The sequence below is a fragment of the Salvelinus namaycush genome, chromosome 9 (assembly GCF_016432855.1).
Source record: "Salvelinus namaycush isolate Seneca chromosome 9, SaNama_1.0, whole genome shotgun sequence".
NCBI classification, from domain to species: domain Eukaryota; kingdom Metazoa; phylum Chordata; class Actinopteri; order Salmoniformes; family Salmonidae; genus Salvelinus; species Salvelinus namaycush.
Window position 1 is genome coordinate 35,454,957 of NC_052315.1, and position 19,277 is coordinate 35,474,233.

The 19,277-nt window shown below is 47.0% G+C and overlaps 1 protein-coding gene across 1 annotated transcript; it reads right to left on the reverse strand.

Moving 5' to 3' along the window:
* Positions 1–541: 541 nt before the first annotated feature.
* Positions 542–13,193, reverse strand: LOC120053264 (fibroleukin-like). Its single transcript, XM_039000406.1, has 4 exons — positions 12,889–13,193; positions 7,763–7,951; positions 2,774–3,042; positions 542–1,308 (listed from the first exon to the last, which is right to left on the reverse strand). Exons 1-4 carry the CDS (start codon positions 13,191–13,193, stop codon positions 599–601), a joined length of 1,473 nt encoding a protein of 490 aa, XP_038856334.1. The 3' UTR covers positions 542–598.
* Positions 13,194–19,277: the final 6,084 nt, after the last annotated feature.

The window sequence follows — 19,277 nt, forward strand, 5'->3', positions numbered from 1 at the left end:
TCCTCAAAGAGTATTTCTCTTTCTCGTCACAGGAGAAAGACTTCTATGAAACCGTTTTCCAACAATTCTTTCACACTGTAACCTTACATAGATAATAAGAAGACATCTTATAAATTACTTCAGGAACTCTGAACATATTTTCCACAGTTTGAGTGTTCCATTTGAAACCATAAACCATGGTGTTTCGTTTCAGACCACTAAGTGGCAGTATTTTACCAACAGAGCAGGCTTTTCCGAGGCCCACTAATACTAATCAAGAAATTAAGAAGATTTAGGTGTTGTTGACCTGCCTGAATCAGAGATTTAATATTTGAAAGAGTAAATAAAATGATGGAATATATTAAAATTGCTTGTTAAACAAAAGGCATTATAAACCCCCAAAATATGAAACAGCAGTACAATCTGAATGTTTCCATTTGCGTATCAAACAGTGCTCCTCCCTAAAAAAATCTTATTTTTAACATTGAGCATTTTATCTGCTTTTTCCTGCTTTTGTCATGGACCCATTGAAAAATCTCGGAGGCCTCATAGGGGTCCCCGGCCCCCCTATTTGAGAATTGCAACAACTGAGAACTCCAACCGAGGAGCCAGCCGTAGATCACTTTGCATAGCCCCTTGGCCTGATCATCATTCTGACAGTCTTGAAAGATTGTCTGTCATTAGTCGGGTAGTACTCTGTGGATATGTTATGCCACGTCCCCCAGTAGATCCCGTTCCGCACCCCTTTGTATTTTCCCACATAATATCTCCCGTTGAGGTTGGAAGCCATGCAGGCGTCAAACCACCAACCTGAGCTGTAGTAGGCCCCACAGTTCCCTGAAGGGTAGCGGTCATAGTCCCTGTCAGGAGTCGTAAAGAACCGGTTGTTGTGGTCGTAACTCTTGCTAAATTGAAGTGCATCTCCTGCCGTGCCCGAGTACCCACCCACAGACAGGCGGTAGCGTAGCCGCTCGCCAGCCACACGGAAGAGCCTGTACTCTGCGTACTCCATCATGCCGTTAAAGTCCTCCAGCTCCACCCTAAGGACCATCACCCTGTTTCGGGTCAGCAGGTGGATGTGGTCGTTGCCCAGCCAGAACTCCCCAACCATCAGGTCACCGAAGCCCGTCCGGTATTCAGCCCAGGTCCGGTTGAAGTCCACACTGCCATCCTGACGGAGCTGAATGACGGTCCACCCTCCGCCATGAGACTCCATGTCACAGAACACTGCAATGGTTCCGTTCTTAGGGTCAGGGGTCACTTGGTAGACTCTGCTCTTCCTCTCCCCCCTGGCCATGTGGTCAGAGCAGTCTCTGGGTGCCATGGTAACTGTTGAGTGGAAGGATAGTGGAATGAGAAAATTAGATTGGAGTAGTCTGTAATCCTTGTTGAAGAAAAGGTGCCTTGCAGCATAACACAAATATACATGTTCTTACTGTAGGCCTACAGAAACTAAACTGGTTAAATTAAGGTTATTTTATTTTTTGCAAACAAAATACAATATTTCACACATTTGATACTATACACACAAGATTAGAATATGATTGTATCATGCTGAAATAGCTAGTATTTATCGGTTACCATAAATTTGAAGTCTTTTTATGTTAAAGAAAATGTCCCTGAAACAGATTTCAGTTAAATGTCAATTAGAGTTAAGTCGGTAAGACATTTAGGTGCTTGGCTTAAAGTGGCCTTGTACATTAATAAAAGCTAGCAATAGCTTTGTGTGACACTTAATTTGTTATTTGATATATGTGCCACTCATCAATAACAATGTGTGTTTAAGCTGACTATGACCTAAAAGCATGCTCTGCACAGTTGCACCTTGATCCCTATTTAAGCCACACAGACATGCACATGCTCACATATATAAATTCTTAATTTAACAGAGAATAACCACAAACCACACAACATCTGTTACAAAGATGATGATCTCAAACCTCCACCACATTATAATAGGCTCATTAAACATCACCTTAGGTCGCTTGGACTTCAGAGTTACAATCCTCATAATTTATAATGGAGATGATATCACACTGATATAAAGTTGATTGAACAATATAAAAAAAAAATCCAGAACAACATTGTTCCACTCACAACAATATATTTTCCAGTCACAATTTCCACTGTTATCTGCCATAACCTAGGCTACACTGTTTCAATAGAAGTTTATAATTTATCTTAACCAATGGGGAAAGGAATAGGGTTTTTGTACTTATGTGGGATCTTAATTTGATCAATCTGTTGCAGGATGTCTTTTCTGAAATGCAGGACATTTAAAACTTGTAGTGTATTTGAGGTTCAAAAAGGCTTCTTTTTGTAATTTCCACTTAGACGTGTCATACTTGATTTTCCATTATGAAAAATGTATTAACTTCTACAAAAATGCCCATTAATTATAATCCACATAATAATACAAATTTCCTGTTGCTGCAGGATTATTTTCCTGCTGTAGCAAACTGGCTCAAATGAAGATCCTACATCTGTGTAGGCTGTAGTCAGAATTTGTAGTGCCGTATTTGTATAGCCCGATTCTATTAAGTTTACCAAAAAAATGGCATCTTAATAACTTAATAACAGTGAATAGCCTTTCTGGATCTTGCTTTGAAAAATTCAACACATTTGGTAGCTATCTACCTGGTACCAAATAATACATAACACGGCTTGATTCAGTGAACCCGTAAGAAAGCTCAAACTAAACTTTATGTAATTATCAATTACAATGTAATTATCATAATTCCATTTAAATAGCAGACAATAGCATGTAAAGTAAAATATAATTGATTTATCTTACCTCCTGGTGAAATCTGTGCAGGGCTTTGAGGCTGGTTCTCCGTCCTGTTAGTCTTGCTGCCTACCTGGTCCTTCTCTGTGAGCAGGTTTAGCCCAGGACGGACCTTTGGATGCCCTCCTCGAGAGACCTTTGGCCCTCCGCTTGTATCCTTTGTGTCATTCAGACTAGCAGATACCTGGCTGGTCTTCACACGCAGTTCTCTCACACTGGGGGTGGAAGACTCCGGTATGGGGCTGGGGGTAGGGGAGTCGGGGCTGGGGGTTGTAGGGCTATGGATAGAGTTGGCCAATGGAATGGGACTAGTAGTGGTAGTTTTGGGGCTAGGCCTTGTGCTAAATTGTTGCCTTGAGCTGGTCTTTTTTAGACTGGCGATAGTAGTGGTCATTGTGACAGGGCTAGTGGATATTTTCCAGCTAGTGCTAGAGATTATTTTTGAGCTAGAGCTGAGGATAGTTTGTTGGTTAGGTCTTGTAGTTCTTGAGCCAGGGCTTGTGGCCGTTTGTGGGCTGGGGTCAGTCATAGTCCTTTGGCTATTGGATGTCTTGGGGCTAGGTGTGGAGGAAGTGGTCCTTGGACCTTGGGTGGTGGTTTTGGGCCAAGGCTTTGGAGCAGGTCTGGGCTTCAGCACAGGCTTTGGTCTTGGTCCAGGTTTAGGTGTTCGGTCTGGAATAGGTCTTGGGTCTGGTTTGGGCTTTGTGCCAGGTTTAGGCTTACGTTCAGGTTTAAGCTTTAGGCCAGGTCTGGTAGTTGTTGTGCTGGGTTCTAGCTTTTGGGCAGACTTTGTCTCAGGACTGATGCTGATACTGGTGGTCCTTGAACTGGAACTTATGGAGGTTGTGGTTGCTGGAGTTGGACTGATTGTTTTGCTGCTTGAGCTGGAAGAGTTGGTCCAAATTCTTGAACTGGTGATCTTTGAGCTAGTGTTAGTGGTGGTTGTGGGTTCTGGAGTTGGGCTACCGCTGGTGCTGGTCCCGATGCTGAGCCTGAAGGTTCTGTAGTTCATCCTGGATCCTGGACTAGTGACCTTTGGGTTAGGATTAGTGGTGATTCTGGTTGCTGAAAATGAGCTCAGTGTTGTACTGCTTCGGCTTGAGCTGGAAGGGCCATTCCGGATGCTTGGACTGGTGGTCGTTGGGCCAGGGCTACTGGTGGTGCTGTTTAGACTAGTACTGGTCCTGGTGTTACGTAGAGTGGGGCTGGTAATGCTGATCTCCGGGCTGAAGCTGGTAGTCCTGAAGCTTGAACTGGTAGTATTGGAGCTTGGGCTATGGATAGTGGTAAGAGATGGGTCAGGCCTGGGAGTGATTTTGGGGCTGGAAGAACTAGTAGGATTGGGTGGTCTGGGCTTTAGGACAGACTTTGGTTTTGGTCTTGGTTTGGGTCTTAGGCCTGGAATAGGCCTTGGGACTGGTTTGGGATTTGGTTCAGTTTCAGGCCTTAGGTCATCTTTAGGCTTTAGGCTGGGTCTGGACTGTAGGCCTGGTCTGGGCTGTGGCCCAGATTCTGGCTTTGTGCTAAGTCTGGGGATCCACTTGGACCTGGTGATCGTTGGGCTGGGTCTAGGATTTTGGTCAGACTTTGTCGCATGGCCGGAGCTGGCGCTGATGCTCAGCGAGCTGAGTCTAGTAAAGCTGGTTGATGGGCTGGGGTTAGTGGCGGAGGAGCTGGCCTTGATAATTGGATTGGTGGTGGTTGTAGTTGCTGGAGTGGGACTACTGCTGGTTCTGGCCCCAGGGCTAAGGCTAGTGGTGGTGGTTGAAGTTGAGCCGGGTTTGAGTGTGGTCTTTGGTCCTGAACTGGAGAAGCTAGTCGGGCTGGGTGGTCTGGGCTTTAAGACTGGTTTAAGCTTTGATCCAGGTTTAGGCTTTGAACTTGGAATAAGCCTCCGGCCTGGTTTGTGCTTTTGGTCTGGTTTGGGTTTTAGGCCAGGTTTGGGCTTAATGCTAAATCTGGGGGTTGTTGAACTGGGTTCAGGACGTTGGGCAGACTTTGACTCAGGACTGATGCTGGTACTGGTGGTCCTTGAGCTGAGGCTAGTGAAGCTGGTGCTTGAGCTGGGGCTAGTGGTGGTTTTGGTTGCTGGAGTTGGGCTTAGTGTGATGCTTCTTGAGCTGGAAGAGCCTGTCCGGATGCTTGAACTGGTGATCTTTGGGCTAGAGCTAGTGGTGGTTGTGGTTGCTGGAGAGTGACTTGATGTGGTTCTGCTGAGACTGCCTGAACTGGGGGTTGTAAAGCTAATCCCAAGGCTGGAGCTGGTAGTCCTGGAGTTTGGACTTGTGGTCTTTGGGCTGAGGCTAGTGGGTATGTCTGGAGTTGAGCCAGGTCTGGGAGTGGTCTTTGAGATGGAGCTTGGGGAGCTGGTTGTATTGGGTGGTCTGGGCTTTAAGTCAGGTGTGAGCTTTGGTCCAGGTTTGGGTATGGGTCCTGGAATAGGCCTTAAGCCTGGTTTAGGCTGTAAGCCAGGTCTGGGAGTCAACCAGAACCTAGTTCTGGAGCTTGGATGGGTGGTCCTTGAGCTAGGTCTAGCAGTGGTTGTAGTTCCTGGAGTGGGGCTACCACTACTGCTACTGCTGATGCTGACCCCAGGGCTGGAACTAGTGGTATTGTAGCTTGGGTTAGTAATCTTTGTGGTAGTGCCTGGAGAGGAGCCTGGTGTGGTGCTACTTTGGCTGGTACTTGTCCGCGTAGTCTGCCAACTGTGGCTTGTGATCCCAGGGCTGAGGCTAGTGGTCAGAGTTATGTTACTGGTCTTAGGGTTGAGGCTGGTTGGGCTGGGTGGTCTGGGCTTTAGGATGGGCTTTGATTGTGGTCCAGGTTTAGGCCTTAGGCCTGGAATAGGCTTTGCACCTGGTTTGTTCTTTAGACCAGGTTTAGACTTCAGGCCAGGTTTGGGCTGTAGGTTAAGTCGAGACTGTAGGCCAGGTGTGGGCTTGATCCTAAGTCTGGCAGTTGTTGTGTTTGTTTCAGGGTTTTGGACAGACATTGTCTCAGGGCTGGAGCTGGTACTGGTGGTCCTTGAGCTGAGGCTAGTGAAGCTGGTCCTTGGGCTGTGGCTAGTGGTGGTTGTTGCTTCTTGAGTTGAACTTGAGCTAGAAGAGCTGGTTGGGATGCTTGAACTGGAAGTCTTTGGGATAGCGCTAGTGATGGTTACTGGAGAGTATCCCGGTGTGGTGCTGCTTTTGCTGGTACTTTTCTTAGTGGTCTGTTGACTTGGTCTTGTAAAGCTGATCTCAGGGCTAAAGCTTGTGGTGGTGGTTGAAGTTGAGACAGTTCTTGGATAGGTATTTGGGTTAGAGCTAGATGAGCTGGTTGGTTTGAGTGGTCTGGGCTTCAAGACAGGCTTTGGTTTTGGTCCAGGTTTGGGTCTAGGGCCTGGAATGGGTTTTGCACCTGCTTTCGGCTTTAGGCCAGGTCTGGGCTTTATCCTAGGTCTGGTAGTCATTGTGATGTGTTCAAGGTTTTGGGCAGATGTAATCTCAGGGCTAGAGCTGGTACTTTTGGTCCTTGAGCTAAGGCTAGTGAAGCTGGTCCCTGAGCTGCGGCTAGTGGTAATTGTAGTTGCTGGAGTTGAACTTGATGGCGTGGGCTTTAAGACAGGCTTTGATTTCGGTCCAGGTTTTTGTCTGTGGCCTGGAATAGGCTTTGCACCTGGTTTTAGCTTTAAGCTGGGTGTGGGGGTCCACAAGGACCCAATTCTGGCACTTGAACTGGTGGTCCTTGGGCTAGATCTAGCAGTGGTTGAATTTCTTAGAGTTGGGCCACTGCTACTGCTGGCCCTAGGGCTGGAACTAGTCGTCCTATAGCTTGGGCCGGTAATCGTTGTGCTAGGCTTGGTGGTGGTGGCTGAAGAGTGTCCCAGTGTGGTGCTACTTTGGCTGGGTTTTGCACCTGGTTTTGGCTTTAGGCCAGGTCTGGGCTTAATCCTAGGTCTGGTAGTCATTGTGCTGGGTTCAGGGTTTTGGGCAGATGTCGTCTCAGGGCTGGAGCTGGTACTGGTGGTCCTTGAGCTGAGGTTAGTGAAGCTGGTCCTTGAGCTGATCCCTGGGCTGGAATTGGTAGTAAAGGAGCCTGGACTGTTGATATTTGGGCTGAGGTTTGTGCTGGTGTCTAGAGTTGAGCCAGTTATGGAAGTTGTCTCTGGGACGGCTAGGGAAGAGCCAGTTGAGCTTGATGGTGTGGGCTTTAGGACAGGCTTTGATTTTGGTCCAGGTTTGGGTCTGGGGCCTGGAATAGGCCTTGCACCTGGTTTTGCCTTTAGACTGGGTCTGGGGGTCCACCGGAACCCAATTCTGGAGCTTGGACTGGTGGTCCTTGTGCTAGGTCTAGTGGTGGTTGTAGTTCCTGTAGTTGAGCTACTGCTAATGCTGTCCCCAGGGCTGGAACTAGCAGTCTTGTAGCTTGTGCTAGTAATCTTTGAGCTTGGACTATTGGTGCTGGCTGAAGAGTATCCCGGTGTGGTGTTGCTTCGGCTGGTACCTTTCTTAGTTGTCTGTAGATTGGGTCTTGTAAAGCTGATCCCAGGGCTATGCCAAGTAGTGGTTGTTGAAGTTGAGCCAGTTCTGTGATAGGTCTTTGGGCTAGAGCTGGAGGAGCTTGTTGGGCTGAGTGGTCTGGGCTTTAGGACAGGCTTTGATTTTGGTACAGGTTTTGGTCTGGGGCCTGGAATGGGTTTTGTGCCTGGTTTGGGCTTTTGGCCAGGTTTGGGGTGTAGGCCAGGTCTGGGCTTAATCCTAGGTGTGGTAGTCATTGTGTTGGGTTCAGGGTTTTGGGCAGATGTCGTCTCAGGGCTGGTACTGGTGGTCCTTGAGCTGAGGCTAGTGAATCTGGTCCTTGGGCTGCGGCTAGGGGTGGTTGTAGTTGCTGGATTTGAACTTGAGCTGGAAGAGCTGGTTGGGACGCTTGAACTGGAAGTCTTTGGGCTAGTGGTTGTTGCTGGAGAGTGTCTTGTCGTTGTGCTGTTAAGACTGCCTAGGCTGGGGCTTGTATTACTAATCCTTGGGCTGGAGCTGGTAGTAAAGGATCCTGGTCTGGTGGTATTTGGGCTGAGGCTTGTGCTGTTGTCTGGAGTTGAGCCAGTTCTTGGATAGGTCATTGGGATTGAGCTTGATGAGCTGGTTGGGCTGGGTGGTCTGGGCTTTAGGACAGCCTTTGGTGTTGGTCCAGGTTTGGGTCTGGGGCCTGGAATGTGTTTTGCTCCTGTTTTGGGCTTTATGCCAGGTCTGGGCTTAATCCTAGGTTTAGTAGTCATTGTGCTGGGTTCAGGGTTTTGGGCAGATGTCATCTTGGAGCTGGTACTGGTGGTTCTTGAGCTGAGGATAGGGAAGCTGGTTCCTGGGCTGCGACTAGTGGTGGTTGTAATTGCTGGAGTTGAACTTGAGCTGGCAGAGCTGGTTGGGATGCTTGAACTGGAAGTCTTTGGGCTAGTGGTGGTTGCTGGAGAGTGTCTTGTCGTTGTGCTGTTAAGACTGCCTAGGCTGGGGCTTGTATTATTAATCCCTGGGCTGGAGCTGGTAGTGCAGGAACCTGGAGTGGTGGTACTTGGGCTGAGGCTTGTGCTGTTGTCTGGAGTTGAACCAGGTATGGAAGTGATCTCTGGGTCAGAGCTGGAAGAGACAGTTTTCCTTGATGGTGTGGGATTTTGGACAGGCTTTGGTTTTGGGCTAGGTTTTGTTCTGGGGCCTGGAATAGGCTTTGCACCTGGTTTTGGCTTTAGGCCAGGTCTATGGGTCCACAAGGACCCAATTTTTGTGCTTGGACTGGTGGTCCTAGGGCTAGATCTCGCGGTGGTTGAAGTTCCTGGAGTTGGGCTACTGGTACTGCTGACCCCATGGCCGGAACTAGTTGTCTTGAAGCTTGGGCTGGTAATCTTTGAGCTAGGACTAGTGGTGGTGGCTGAAGAGTGTCCCAGTGTGGTGCTGCTTTGGTTGGTACTTGACTTAGTGATCTGTAGACTGGGTCTTGTAAAGCTGATTCCAGGGCTAAGGCTAGTGGTGATGGTTGAAGTTGAGCCAGTTCTGGAAGTGGTCTTAGGGTTGAAGCTGGAGGAGCTGGTTGGGCTGGGTGGTCTGGGCTTTTGGACAGGCTTTGGTTTTAGTCCAGGTTTGAGTCTGGGGCCTGGAATGGGTTTTGTAACTGGTTTGGGTTTTGTGCCTGGTTTGGGCTTCATGCCAGGTCTGGGCTTAATCCTAGGTCTGGTAGTCATTGTGCTCGGTTCAGGTTTTTGAGCAGATGTCGTCTCAGGGTTGGTACTGGTACTGGTGGTCCTTGAGCTGAGGCTAGTGAAGCTGGTTCCTGGGCTGCGGCTAGTGGTGGTTGTTGTTGCAGTAGTTGAACTTGAGCTGGAAGAGCTAGTTGGGATGCTTGAACTGGAAATATTTGGGCGAGAGCTAGTGGTGGTTGCAGGAGAGTGCCTTGCCATTGTACTTCTAAGACTGCCTAGACTGGGGCTTGTATTACTAATCCTTGGGCTGGAGCTGGTAGTAAAGGATCCTGGTCTGGTGGTATTTGGGCTGAGGCTTGTGCTGTTGTCTGGAGTTGAGCCAGGTCTGGGAGTGATCTCTGGGACAGAGCTGGAAAAGCCAGCTGGGCTTGATGTTGTGGGCTTTAGGACAGGCTTTGGTTTGGGTCCAGGTTTTGTTCTGGGGCCTGGAATAGGCTTTGCACCTGGTTTTGGCTTTAGGCCAGGTCTATGGGTCCACAATAACCCAATTCTGGCACTTGGACTGGTGGTCCTAGGGCTAGATCTAGCAGGGGTTGAAGTTCCTGGAGTTGGGCTACTGGTACTGCTGGCCCCAGGGCTGGAACTAGTTGTCCTGTAGCTTGGGCTGGTAATCTTTGAGCTCGGACTAGTTGTGGTGGCTGAAGAGTGTCCCAGTGTGGTGCTGCTTTGGTTGCTACATGTCTTAGTGGTCTGTAGACTGGGTCTTGTAAAGCTGATTCCAGGGCTAAGGCTAGTGGTGGTGGTTGAAGTTGAGCCAGTTCTGGAAGTGGTCTTAGGGTTGAAGCTGGAGGAGCTGGTTGGGCTGGGTGGTCTGGGCTTTAGGACATGCTTTGGTTTTTGTCCAGGTTTGTGTCTCTGGCCTGGAATGGGTTTTGTGCCTGGTTTAGGCTTTAGTCTGGGCTGTAGGCCTGGTCTGGGCTTAATCCAAGGTTTGGTAGTCACTGTGTTGGGTTCAGGGTTTTGGGCAGATGTTGTCTCGTGGCTGGGACTGGCACTGGTGGTCATTGGGCTGCGGCTTGTGGTGGTTGTAGTTGCTGGAGTTGAATTTGAGCTGGAAGAGCTGGTCGGGATGCTTGAACTGGAAGTCTTTGGACTAAGCCTTGTGGTGGATACTGAAGAGTGTCCCGGTGTGGTGCTGCTTATGCTGGTACTTGTCTTAGTGGTCTGTAGACTGGGTATTGTACAGCTGATCCCAGGGCCAAGGCTAGTGGTGGTGGTTGAAGTTGAGCCAGTTCTTGGATAGGTCTTTGGGCTAGAGCTTGATGAGCTGGGTCGTCTGGGCTTTAGGACAGACTTTGGTGTTGGTCCAGGTTTGGGTCTGGTGCCTGGAATGGGTTTTGCTCCTGGTTTGGGCTTTAGGCCAGGTCTGGGCTTAATCCTAGGTCTGGTAGTCATTGTGCTGTGTTCAAGGTTTTGGGCAGATGTCATCTTAGGGCTGGAGCTGGTACTGGTGGTCCTTGAGATGAGGCTAGTGAAGCTGGTTCCTGGGCTGCTGCTAGTGATGGTTGTAATTGCTGGAGTTGAACTTGAGCTGGAAGAGCTAGTCTGGATACATGAACTGGAAGTCGTTGGGCTAGTGGTGGTTGCTGGAGAGTGTTTTGGCGTTGTGCTGTTAAGACTCCCTAGACTATGGCGTGTATTACTAATCCTTTGGCTGGAGCTGGTAATATAGGATCCTGGACTGGTGATATTTGGGCTGAGGCTTGTGCCGTTGTCTGGAGTTGAGCCAGGTCTGGGAGTGATCTCTGGGACAGAGCTGGATGGTATGAGCTTTGGTTTTGGTCCAGGTTTGGTTCTGGGGCCTGGAATAGGCTTTGCACCTGGTTTTGGCTTTAGACCGGGTCTGGGGGTCGATAAGGACCCAATTCTGGCGCTTGGACTGGTGGCCCTAGGGCTAGATTGAGCAGTGGTTGAAGTTCCTGGAGTTGGGCTATTGCTACTGCTTGCCCCAGGCCTGGAACTAGTCATCTTGAAGCTTGGGCTGGTAATCCTTGAGCTAGGACTAGTGGTGGTGGCTGAAGAGTGTCCCAGTGTGGTGCTGCTTTGGTTGGTACTTGTCTTAGTGGTCTGTAGACTGGGTCTTGTAAAGCTGATTCCAGGGCTAAGGCTAGTGTTGGTGGTTGAAGTTGAGCCAGTTCTGGAAGCAGTCTTATGATTGAAGCTGGAGGAGCTGGTTGGGCTGGGTCGCCTGGGCTTTAGGACATGCTTTGGTTTTGGTCCAGGTTTAGGTCTTAGGCCTGAGAATGGCTTTTCGCCTGGTTTAGGTTTTCGTACATCTTTAGGCTTTATGCTGTGACTGGGCTTTAGGCCTGGTCTGGGCTGTGGCCCAGATTTTGGCTTTGTGCTTGGCCTTGGGTTCCACCATGACCTGGTAATTGTTGGGCTGGGTCCTGGGTTTTTGTCAGTCATTGTCCGTGCAGTGCTGGAGCTGGTGGTGGTGGTCCGTGAGCTGAGGCTGGAGGAGCTAGTCAGGATGGGTGGTATGGGCTTAAGGCCAGGTCTGATGGCCTGGATAGTTTGTTTGGGCTTGTGCTTCTGGGAAGGTCTGTTTCTTGGGCTAATAATCCTTTTTGATGAGCTGATGGTTGTTTGGTTTGAGCTTGTTTTGATACTTGGGATGGTTCTATCAGTCCTGTAGCTGGTGCCTGAACTTGGGGTTGTGATGGGGTCAGACCTGGTGGCTCCTTGGCGAGGTAAAGAGGAGATGGTCCTTTGACTTGAGCTTGTGTTAAGAATTGATTTCCTTGTGCTGGAGATGGAAGAAAATCTTGGGCTAGAGGTTGAGCTGGAGGAAGGACTTGGAATATATCCACCGGCAGCGTCTGATCTAGATCCTGGGCTGGGATTGGTGGCAGGGCCTGAGATGGAGGTGGATGTTTGGTCTGGTCCTGAGGAGTGAGGTATGGGGATTGAGCCCTGTGTCAAACCAGTGCTTGGGCTAGTTGAGGCTATGTCCTGATTATCACTTGACCCATCTGTCGTCACCACTATGCTGTGTCTCTGCACTTTTTGGACTCTTTTATCTACCTCTTTCTCTACCTTCTTTACTGTCTCCTCTCTCTGATTCTCTTTCTTTTCTACTGTCTGTCTGTGGCTCGGGGTCTGTGTCTCTCTCTCTTTCTTCTTCTGCCATTCTTTCTCTCCCTGGGTCTTCTTCCCTTGCCAAGAATGTTGGCTCTGCCTCTCCTTCTCTTTCTTTTTTTCACTATCTTTCTCTATCTTCCCCTCCCTCTCTATCTCCACCTGATGTTGTCCCTTCTCCTCGATCTGTTCCCTATTTCCCCACTCTCTCTCTTCTTTCTCTCTACTCTCACGCTCCAGATCCTTCTCCCTTACCTTATCCCCCTGACTCTCCTCGGTTTCCACCTTCATTTCCCATAACCTCTCTCTTTCATTTTCACTCCCCCTGTTTTTCTCTATCTCTCCCCCTCTCCCCCTTTCCCCTTCTAAAATGTTATCCTTCTCCATCTCTGTCTCCCTTCCCTCCTCTTCCTCTCTCTTGGTCTCATTCTCTATTTTTTTCTCCCTCTCTATCCCCCATTCCCTGTTTCCCCCTCTTTCTCTCTCCTTTTCCCTCACCCACTCTGTCTCCCACTCTTTCTCCCGTTCTCTCTTTCTTATCTCAACAATATTGCTCTCAATCTCCCTGGCCCTCTCCTCCACTCCCTCTCTCTCTTCCACAATTGTTCTCTCCCTGCCTCTTGCCCCCTCTCCCTCCTTGTCCATCTCCATCTTCCTTTCTCTGTCTCCCTGTCTCTCTGTCTTCTTCTCCCACTCCTTCTTCCCCTCTTTATCCTTCTCCCTCTCTCCCAATCTCACCTTCTCCTTCTCTTCTTTCTCCCTCTCTCTGTCCCCCAGCCTCTCTCTCTCCCGCTCCATCTGGCTTATCCTGCACTCCATGCAGGCTCTCTTCAGCTGCTCCACGGTCTCCTTTAGCCTCTGTACCTCCTTCACAGTCCTCTCCAATTCCCTGAGCTGCCGGGGCAGCATGACGTCCAGCGGTGGCAAGGTCACTCGGTAGGGGCATGCGTCCTCGTCCATCCCCTCTCCCCCACACTTCCCTGCAGGCTTTATAGTTACCAAGCAGCTCACAGATTCTGTACCCCAATTAAAGTCTCCCTTGCTGAGGTTTGCATAGTTCCCAGGGGGCGTGGAGAAGGCCAGCAGGGTCCCGCACACGCAGAGCACAGCTAACCTCATCGCTATCCTGAGCTATAAGAATTCTGAGAGAAGAGAGGGCGAGAGAGGGTGCATGAGGATGCCAAAGACCCACCTCGGTGTGTGGGAAGCTGTGACAGAGAGTGGGAGGGAGAAAAGAAGGGGAAGAAAGAGGAGGGGGCTGAGGGACTTCTTGAAAGTGGTGTTTGCTTGTGTGAGAAGGATTTAGAGGAGAGAGAGAGAAAAGGAATGGGAGTGAGGGATTAAAAATTGGGCGTCCACTTCAAGGGGGTATCCATGTCTGTGAGTGAGACAGGAAAGGATGAGATGAAGAAAGAGGGAGTGAGAGAGGTAAAGAAAGAGAGGGGAGGAAAGAGAGAGAAAGAGATAATTGGGGGATTATAGCAGTCTTTGGCCGCTTCAGCATGTCACCAAAAGAGTTAACAGGTACAGAGCTAAATCGGTCATAAAAGGCACAAGGCACGTGAAGCTTTAAAAACGAAAGGCATTTATACAGCATATTGTAATCCTATTATTATTTTCCACATTGTCTTTAACCAAATCAAAACATCTAATGAGGACCATTTGCAACGCATTCTTATTCCATGCTGTAATGATAAGCACACATTGTTTTCTCTTCTTGTATATCACTGCAGTGAATATGCATGTGTGTGATGGTTGCTTTGGCATCCATTTCCCCATGCGTCCTGTTAATAGGGCCGACACGCATGCGAATGACAGATGAGACAGGTCCAAATATGCATTTGAAGCACAAAGTCGTCGGGCCCTGGGCTGTGGCTTTATGTTTGTTGCATTACTGTTCAGACATATCTGATATCTCTCTGTCTCTGAGCCTCAGTTCTCTCTGGCTTGAGTGGAATAACAGGCAAGAATTTATCATCACATATTTATCCAAGGGGGTTTGTGGTTGCTAAATACAGTGTATGGGTAATGAATTGTCTTAGTTAGAGATAAGGATTATGGGCCAATTGTATGCATTCTATTCATGGAAAGAGCAAAGTTTTACGCCTTTGGAATGTGCCACTGGTATAAATCCACAGTGCCTACGTAGTCGAAGAATGAAGTTGCCCCCGATACACATGACTAGGCACCCACCCCAATGGCTCAGGTTAGGATTTGGGTGAGTGAATTTTTAAAATCCTAGATATGTGCCTAAGGGCAACTTTTACCCAGAACGATGGCACTACACTGCACAGCCAATTTCCTTCATATTTATTTTAGACCCAGGCCATTAACACCCTCTGCTGTGTCCTTAGCCATGTTTGGTCGGGAGGGGGGTTTTCATCCTCAGGGTGCCCTCTTTCTGAACGCAGTGTTTTGAATTCCCACGGTAACCTGTCTTGGCCTACTCTCTGTCCTGGGTTGTGTAAGCACTAAGCAGCACTATAGTTTTTCCTTAAACCGGCAAAAATAAACATCTTACTATCAGTGAGGCTTTGCTACCTAGACTGGACTACTAGATCAGGCCTCCCGGCAGGCCTCACCGTCACCATCCACTCTAGGCAGAGAAGTGACTGTCGTTGGGCCTGTATGTTTGTCTGTGTGTGACTGCCCTATTCCTAACTGAGCTGGATTCACATATCTGTCTGCGATGCCATGCCACTTCCCTGTAATGCCATAATTCCTGGTAGGCCACTCCAACTCTGGAGCGAGATGTGGCAGTTGTGTTGGCTCTATGCTTAAGTTTTCTTCGCAGACCAACCAGAGTCTCATCTGTCTGCGACGCCATTCTAGTCCCCTGTAATGCAGCACTTGGCATGTGGGTCTGATAGCGTAAACACAGTAATGTAATGCAGTATTAGGCATGACAAGTCACCTGTCATTACCATGAGGTTATGTTTAGTCTAGAAACTGTAGTTGAGACTGGTCAGCTGGTCAGCTGTGTTCTGACTAGATAGAAGAAGGACAGGAGCTTTTTTGTATTTGTATTTATTAGGATCCCCATCAGCAGTTACTCTTCCTGGAGTCCGAGCAGGATACATTTCTGTTTTAATCCTACATCATAAACAAAACAACACATCATACAAGACATTACATCATTACTATATCCTCACACATCTACAACATACATTTTACAATACTACAATACAACAGTATTAAAGTATTACAGTGTGTATGTGTGTGTTTGTGTGTGTCTCTTCACAGTCCACTTTGTGCCGTGAGGTGTTGTTTTATCTGTCAACTAATTTACTACACACACACACACACACACTTACACACTTGAACACTAATTAGTTCACATCTTCTCCAGCCTCAGTCAACCCTCTGTACATACTGGAACTGATAACTTCTTGTTCCTCCTTGTAAAAGTTCTCCACTTATTCATTGGTCAGTTGCCTGATTTTTTTAAAATGAGAAAGCGAGGACTTAGAGTCCCACACATCTGGGCTGGATTTCCTACACAGTGTCAAACACAGATAACGTCAGGTCATTTTTGTTTCTGTTTCAAGAGCCTGTACCTCATTAAGACATTGTTTGACCATTCTCTCTAAGATTCCCTGAGTTGATACAGGGTCTGGAAAACATGCTTTAAAGGGGGAGTGGGTTGTTTGGTTCTAACACCTCTCACCCAGGGGAGTCTGACTCTCAACCATCCACACAATCGTTATAAAAAACCTTTCTATTTTTCCCCTGAAGGAGAAGTTGTGGTGTACTGGAAAACAGTTTGTTTGTACCTTTTTTTTTGCCAGCAAATTTACAACAGGACATTCTAGTTTTATAATCCTCATATTGTGTCCTGAGGGACCACTATATTGTATAACTTGTTTAACTGTGAATTTCTCCATTTAGTTTCACAGTGCACTAATGGAGGAGGAGTGGAAACCAGCAGTAAACAAGATAATTGAGATGTGTCAATTCATTTGACCCTTATCGTGCTTCGCAATAGTGTGAAATCTTCCTCTCCTTATATTCATATCTATCTTCATCTGCATAGATGTGAAAGAGCAGGACATGTGAAAGCAAAATCCTGGTTTATATGTCTTCCATATGTTTTTAGATAAGAGGAGAGGACAGGGAGAGGAGGACACTTCAGACAATTGACTCCAGACATGTACAAATTACCTCGACTAACCTGTACCCCGCACATTGACTCAGTACCGGTACCCCCTGTATATAGCCTCGTTATTGTTATTTTATTGTGTTACTTTTATTACATTTTTTACTTTAGTTTATTTAGTAAATCTTTTCTTAACTCTATTTCTCGAACTGCATTGTTGGTTAAGGGCTTGTAAGTAAGCATTTCACGGTAAGGTGTGACATGTGACAAATAAAAATTGATTTGATTTGATTTGACATGTTTGTGGATAGAGAGTGTGTGTGAGGGTCGAAGGGGAGTTACTTACTCTTTCCAGTGAGTCATCACCATCTCCATGGTAACCCACTCATTCAGTGTCAGTTCTCTGTCCAATATACACTCAAGAACAATTTAGGGCCAGAGAAATAAACACACTCTGTTAGAATAATCCACTGTCAGGATTTAACTGAATGCTGTGTTTATTCTATACTCTCCGTTGTCTCTGATGGATTTTAACCCCTACTTGAATGTTGCATTAAAAGGATAGAGTGGTATTAAAAAATGGATCCCTTCGCCGAGGGTGCACTTGAACAGAATTATTTAGATGAGGGATAGTTTGCATATTTTCACTGTGTTTATTTCTGATTTATGTTTGCATGCAGAGAAACTTCCCTTTTTCAGATAACCAGTGCATTACTGGAAACATGTTTGAATGCTGTTTACAGCACTTTGTTTATTCGGTAACTGAGACACAAGCTAGGTAATATAAATAATCAATAAATGTGAAAAGACACAGCTGAAGTTGAGCGTAAACAGGCCTATTACTATTATCAAGGTTGGATTGTGTAATCTGAGTCATGTTTTGAAATGACATCACTCGCTTCATGTATTTGGGTTTTAACTAGATCTGTGAAAACAGCAGAGAGGTTTAAAGTGCACGTGATGTCTCTCTCTCCGTCTCTCAATTTTCCCTCTCACTATATTTTTCCATTTCCCTCTCTTCTCTCTTCCTCCCTCTAACACCTCCCTTCCTTCCTCCCTCCTTTCATACAAGTACTTGGGAGTATAGCTAGACGGTACACTGTCCTTCTCTCAACACATATCAAAGCTGCAGGCTAAGGTTAAATCTAGACTTGGTTTCCTCTATTGTAATCGCTCCTCTTTCACCCCAGCTGCCAAACTAACCCTGATTCAGATGACCATCCTACCCATGCTAGATTACGGAGACGTAATTTATAGATCAGTAGGTAAGGGTGCTCTCGAGAGGCTAGATGTTCTTTACCATTCGGCCATCAGATTATCCACCAATGCTCCTTATAGGACACATCACTACACTCTATACTCCTTTGTAAACTGGTCATCTCTGTATACCCGTCGCAAGACCCACTGGTTGATGCTTATTTATAAAACCCTCTTTTACCTCACTGCCCCCTATCTGAGATACCTACTGCAGCCCTCATCCTCCACATACAACACCCGTTCTGCCAGTCACATTCTGTTAAAGGTCCCCAAAGCACATTACACCCCTGGGTCGCCCATCTTTTCAGTTCGCTGCAGCTAGCGACTGGAACGAGCTGCAAAAAACACTCAAGCTGGACAGTTTTATCTCCATCTCTTCATTCAAAGACTCAATCATGGACGCTCTTACTGACAGTTGTGGCTGCTTCGCGTGATGTATTGTTGTCTCTACCTTCTTGCCTTTGTGCTGTTGTCTGTGCCCAATAATGTTTGTACCATGTTGTGCTGCTGCCATGTTGTTGCTACCATGCTGTGTTGTCATGTGTTGCTGCAATACTACGTTGTTGTCTTAGGTCTCTCTTTATGTAGTGTTGTGGTGTCTTTTGTCGTGATGTGTGTTTCGTCCTATATTTTTAAACCCAGCCCCCGTCCCCGCAGGCCTTTTGCCTTTTGGTAGGCCGTCATTGTAAATAAGAATTTGTTCTTAACTGACTTGCCTAGTTAAATAAATAAACTCTCTCTCCCTCCCTCATACTCTGGTCCGCACAGAACTAACCACTAACTACTGGGCCCAGACGTCAGTTCAAAGTCTAGTTTTGATTTACATTTGCTTGAGTTGTCAACTAACGTGAATTCAGTGTGAAAACAACTAAATAATGTCACCCTGTCATTGGATGTAGGTTAAAAGTTGGGTTAAAAAAATATATATATATTACATTGATAACTTTTTTCAAATACAATCAGTTTCCACGTTGATTCAACGTCATCACATAGATTTTTTTTGCTTGAAATAACAGTTTTTGCCCAGTGGGTAGTCCCTACTCCTGCACTTGTGAAGTTCAGAGAAGATTGGGTAGATTTCAGTAATAAGAGTCCTCTCCCCCTTTCTCGTCAACCCCCCTTTCTCTCTCTCTCTCTCTCTCTCTCTCTCTCTCTCTCTCTCTCTCTCTCTCTCTCAACAGCAAGACATGGATGCCATTGTTAAGTGAGTCGTTCCTCTGCTGCCACCGTGTGGTATATTTTAATATTGCAGCATAGCCGTGATTGTGTATTTTTTTAACCTTTATTTTTAAGAACAAATTCTTATTTTACAATGATGGCTTACCCCGGTCAAACCCTCCCCTAACCCTGACAATGCTGGGCCAATTGTGCCCCGCCCTATTGGACTCCCGATGACGGACGGTTGTGAGACAGACCTCCCGAGTGGCGCAGTGGTCAGTGCTAGAGGCATCACTACAGACACCCTGGTTCGAATCCAGGCTGTATTACAACTGGCCGTGATTAGGAGTCCCATAGAGTGGCGCACAATTGGCCCAGCGTCGTCTGGGTTTGGCTGGTGTAGGCCATCATTGTAAATAAGAATTTGTTCTTAACTGACTTGCCTAGCTAAATAAAAAAAATACAGCCTGGGATTGAACCAGGGTCTGTAGTGATGACTCTAGCACTGAGATAAATTGCCACTCAAAAGGTTGGTGTAGTGAGTACCCAAGCAAGGAAAAACAAATAGTCAAATGTGGATTAATAACTCTTTACAGGAAAGACACTCATATATTTAGAATATTCTCTATCGTCCAATCTCTTTCATTTATGTCACTATATCAATTATATATCTCATATCACAGTGATAGTGA

Excerpts from the sequence above, each read along its gene's own strand:
- LOC120053264 (XM_039000406.1), bottom strand. The coding sequence starts at position 13,193 with ATGAGGTTAGCTGTGCTCTGCGTGTGCGGGACCCTGCTGGCCTTCTCC. Across the intron at positions 3,043-7,762 it reads CAGCTCCAGCCCAAGGATTA|CCCTACAACCCCCAGCCCCG; the intron begins GTAATACAAGCC and ends CTCTATCCATAG. Across the intron at positions 1,309-2,773 it reads TGCACAGATTTCACCAGGAG|TTACCATGGCACCCAGAGAC; the intron begins GTAAGATAAATC and ends TCCACTCAACAG.